Here is a 5,096-nt window from a genome sequence, read left to right as displayed (position 1 = left end):
TTGTTTGCTACAACACCTTTCAGCAAGGAGCAACAAAATTTCATCACATTTTTAAGAGTCTATGTTACCGCGGAAACAGACTCAAACGCACGAATGCCCGGGCCGTTCTATTCATTTTTAAACCATTATGACAGTTGTTTAACTTTTATGACGGTCTTCATCCATAACCGTCGGTTACACAGTTATATGGTAATTGTGCCAGCACTAGTACTAATGTGTGTGTGTGTGTGTGTCTGTGTGTGTGTATTTAGATGCCAACGGTGAGTTACAGTTATACTCACAAACCATGAAGCGGTATTTACCAGTAAAATCTTAGTCCTTGAGTATTTACAGATGAAAGATCACCCTGTCTGTTGCCGGAGAATGTTACTGCACCGCAGGAATTCTAAAACGTGTTGTGTAGTTGAGGTTTAAAAGGGCTTCTGAAGTTTGTAATTTCCACTTCAAAATTTGACTTGATTTTTCCTTACGAAAAATGTACCAACCCCCTACAAAAATGGCCATTAGTTATAATCCAGATAATAATTCACATTTCCTGTTTCTGCAGGATTATTTTCCTACTGTAGCAAACTGGCTCAAATTAAGATCCTACATCTGTACTGTTTGTGTGTGTGAGCATGCGTTCATGTGAGTGTTAGGATGTGTGTGTGTGTGTGTGTGTGTGATACCAAAAACCCAAACCGTATGGAGTCAACATGGTGTTTTATTGTCTTCCCGTAGAAAGCATCATTTCCTATGATCAGATTTGATATAAAAGAGACAAAGTAAAAACCATAGCAACACGGTATCAGATCTAGTGTAATAAATATACAACTTTATCGACTTAGAGATAAGCGGGAAGAGAGAAGGAGAGAGAGAACGGACACAAAGTAACTGACCTTTTAACTGGAAGAGCTCATAGACAGGTTTACACAACTACAAATATAGTCAAGACACTGATACACACACTTAGACCTACTCCACTGACTAGCACGTACACACACACACACACATACACACACACATACACACACACACACACACATACACACATACACACACATGCACACACATACACACACTTAGACCTACTCCACTGACTAGCACGTACACACACACACACACATACACACATACACACACACACATACACACACTTAGACCTACTCCACTGACTAGCACGTACACACACACACACACACACACACACACACACATACACACACTTAGACCTACTCCACTGACTAGCATGTACACACACACACACACACACACATACACACACTTAGACCTACTCCACTGACTAGCACGTACACACACACACACACACATACACACACTTAGACCTACTCCACTGACTAGCACGTACACACACACACACACACACACATACACACACACACACACACACACACACACACACACACACACACACACACACACACACACACACACACACATACACACATACACACATACACACACTTAGACCTACTCCACTGACTAGCACGTACACACACACACACACATACACACACACACACACATACACACATACCCACATGGATCAACAACCTTGCATGTACAAAGACTCAGAAAAAGACACAATTTCAGGTTTACGACCTCACTGAGTAAGTGGACAGAACATTGGCAAGACTGACTTTAATAGATATAGGTCAACTAGACTGGGTTCAATCCCATGGCTTTGTGACAGATATACTGGAGTTAAACTAGATTCTACAAGCTGATTTCACCCTGCCCATTCTGGCTGGGGGTTTGTGGAGTGAGTGAGTGAGTGAGTGAGTGAGTGAGTGAGTGAGTGAGTGAGTGAGTGAGTGAGTGGTGAGAGAGATGGAAGGATGAAGAGTTGTCTTCTCTTTCACTCTCGTACGTAGACTCTGGTGCACACCACATCGTCCGCACTCATGGTCTGGAATGAGAGGAATTTATAGATGTATTTAATATAGGTATTCATATCCAAGGAATTTATAAAGATGTGCAGTATTCAATAGAAGCATTCATATCCAACATTAACACTGTCTCAATCCATCCTGTTCAGTCTCTGTCTGTGACTGTGTCTCTTCCAACAAGAGGTGTCCTGAACGACTCCTTATGGTTCTGTGTTACAACGTTTTGGCCTTTTTTACCATGGAAACCATACGATTTTAGATCTAAGTTGATTAATTGAATTAGAAGCCAAACACTCAGCATGAGAGATGGAATGATCAGAGACAGACCACATATTGTGCAATGCATCAGATGCATTTGTTCATGGTCCTTGACAAATGGGAAAACAAACTGATTCCAGGAAACGAGGGAGTTGTCTCTGGTTTGACGGGTTCACTTGTGTTCGCTCTAACGACACGTCTTTTTACAGAGTGGCAGTTTTCATTTTGAGCTTCATGTCACTCCACACAGTGGCACACATGATGATCATTAGCTGTACCCTAACCCTAACTAAATCAGTCAGATAAACACTCCAAACAGCCTACCCGACTGCTCGGAGGCACCCGCATGGTCCTAAAGCTCACCGTTGCCACGTTTTGTATCACATTCCAATGATAAAACTGGGGGGGACAAAAATGCAATTTCAGAATGAAATTGAAAGTTGCGCCCCTGGTTCCAGTAGACATAAATTGTTTATCTTCCTCCTCTTCCCCTCCCTCCCTCCCTCCCTCCCTCCCTCCCTCGTTAACACTGATCTGAATGGAGTGGAGGGATGACTATCCTATTACGTAAAAACTTCCTGGCCCCACAGTGTGTAGGCTCCAGTAGATGGGTGTTACACATTGGTAGTGGATAAGGTGAGTCCTCCCTTATTTGTGTGGAAGAAAAATGACTGAGGTCCTCAAGCATACTGTGTTCAAAATGTATCAATAGACGGTTGTACAGTACAATGCCTCTAACTGTGGTTGATTGACAGGACAGGTAGCCAGTAGAGAGTCTTACCAGGATGAGCTCGCCGTCATTGGTTATCTCTCGGGTCCAGGCGGTCTTAGGTCCCTCCCCTTTCTGCAGAGTCTGCTCACAGCTGATCTTACTGTCTGTCTCCCACTTTGGAAGACTCTGTGAGACAGACAGACAGACAGACAGGCAGACAGAGACAGACAGACAGAAAGCCAGAGACAGACATGCAATATAGTTAGATGAGCATCAGAGAGATGAAAGTCATGTTTTGGACAGATAGGCGGGTGGAGAATGGATGGATGGATAGAACAATAATTGGTAAGAGTGAGAGAAAAAGAGGGAGGTGACATAGTGTGTATGCTATTGCATGGCCTCTGGGGGGAGAGAGAAGGAGGAAAGGAGAGGGGGAATATCTAGGAGATGATAATGTGTGATGTGCTCATCGTTAGTAGAGAGAGGCTCTGGGTGTTTGTCTGTTTCCTCTGGAGAGAGCCAAGCAGAGGCCATCAGAGGGAGAGTTTGATAGGGACTTACACATGGCAAGAATGAATGACGGAGGGAGGGAGGGAGGGAGGGAGGGAGGGAGGGAGGGAGGGAGGGAGGGAGGGAGGGAGGGAGGGAGGGAGGGAGGGAGGGAGGGAGGGAGGGAGGGAGGGAGGGAGGGAGGGAGGGAGGGAGGGAGGGAGGGAGGGAGTTCAGATGGGACAGAAGTGAAGAGTGGTTCAGGGAGATTGTTCCTAGGAGACTAAGGGAGGGGTTTCATATGGTATCAGTGAATATATGGGAAATGCCAAATTAAATAGAGTCTGTAGACCTTAAAGAGGCATTAGTAAAAGCATAGATCAACCCAGTGGAAGCAGAGACCAAGCCAACACTGGATCATATCCCATAGTCCCTCTAACACTCCACAGTCCACAGGTCTGGGTTTCACCTAACAGATAAAACCTGGGGAGTTGTAGCTTAGGGGTCAAACATGAGTCGAGGCTTTCATTAGGGACAGTGGATAGGGTGTGGGACAGAGAAGAATGTGAGTACAGAGGTGTGTGTGTGTGTGTGTGTGTGTGTGTGTGTGTGTGTGTGTGTGTGTGTGTGTGTGTGTGTGTGTGTGTGTGTGTGTGTGTGTGTGTGTGTGTGTGTGTGTGTGTGTGTGTGTGTGTGTGTGTGTGTGTGTGTGTTATGTATACTGTGCCTTCAGCAAATATTTATACCCCTTGACTTATTGCACATTATGTTGTGTTACAGTCTGAATTCAATGGATTTAATATGATTTTTTTCTCACCCATCTACACACAATATCCCATAATGACAAAGTGAAAATATGTTTTTAGAGGTTTTTGCAAATGTATTGAACATTCACAGAAATATGTAATTTACATAAGTATTCACACCCCTGAGTCTATACATGTTGGAATCACCTTTGACAGTGATTACAGCTGTCAGTATTTCTGGGTAAGTCTCTAAGAGCTTTGCCCACCTGGATTGTACAAATATACACATTATTCTTTAAAAAGATTCTTCAACCTCTAGTTGTCAAGTTGGTTGGTGATCATTGCTAGACAGCCATTTTTAAGTCTTGCCATAGATTTTCAAGCTGATTTAAGTAAAAAATATAACTAGGCTACATTCAATGTCGCCTTGGTGAGGAACTCCCGTGTATATTTGGCCTTGTGTTTTAGGTTATTGTCCAGCTGAAAGGTGAATTTGTCCCCCAGTGTCTGTTGGAAAGCAGACTGAACCTGGTTTTCCTCTAGAATGTTGCCTGTACTTAGCTCTATTCCGTTTCTTTTTATCCTAAACTACTCCTAGTCCTTTCCCGCGACAATTAAACTCTAACTGTTTTAAAGTCACCATTGGCCTCGTGGTGAAATCCCTGAGCAGTTTCCTTCCTCTCCAGCAACTGAGTTAGGAAGGACACCTGTATCTTTGTAGTGCAATTTGTAGTGCAAAGTGCAATTAATAACTTCACCCTGCTCAAAGGGATATTCAATGGGATTTTTTACCCATCTACCAATCGGTGCCCTTCTTTGCGAGGCATTGGAAAACCTCCCTGTTCTTTGTGGTTGAATCTGTGCTTTAAATGATCTGCTCGACTTAGGGACCTTATAGATAATTGTATGTGTGGGTTACAGTGATGAGGTAGTCAAACACTAGAATTGCAGAGTGAGTCCATTCAAATGAGGATGTGACAAGCATATTGTCAAGCACATGTT

The 5,096-nt window shown here is 43.6% G+C and overlaps 1 protein-coding gene across 1 annotated transcript in view; it reads right to left on the bottom strand.

The window, feature by feature from the left end:
* Positions 1-1,626: 1,626 nt before the first annotated feature.
* The window catches only part of LOC112236964 (cellular retinoic acid-binding protein 2), an 11,579-nt gene continuing 8,109 nt past the window's right edge, over positions 1,627-5,096 (bottom strand). Inside the window, exons 3-4 of the mRNA XM_042305104.1 lie at positions 2,929-3,045; positions 1,627-1,909 (exon numbers count right to left, since the gene is read on the bottom strand). Coding sequence (XP_042161038.1) covers positions 1,859-1,909; positions 2,929-3,045 — 168 coding nt within the window. The 3' untranslated portion in view covers positions 1,627-1,858. The remainder of the gene's footprint in view (positions 1,910-2,928; positions 3,046-5,096) is intronic.

The sequence above is a fragment of the Oncorhynchus tshawytscha genome, linkage group LG23, assembly GCF_018296145.1.
Source record: "Oncorhynchus tshawytscha isolate Ot180627B linkage group LG23, Otsh_v2.0, whole genome shotgun sequence".
NCBI lineage: Eukaryota > Metazoa > Chordata > Actinopteri > Salmoniformes > Salmonidae > Oncorhynchus > Oncorhynchus tshawytscha.
This window is presented reverse-complemented; position numbering and strand designations above follow the sequence as displayed.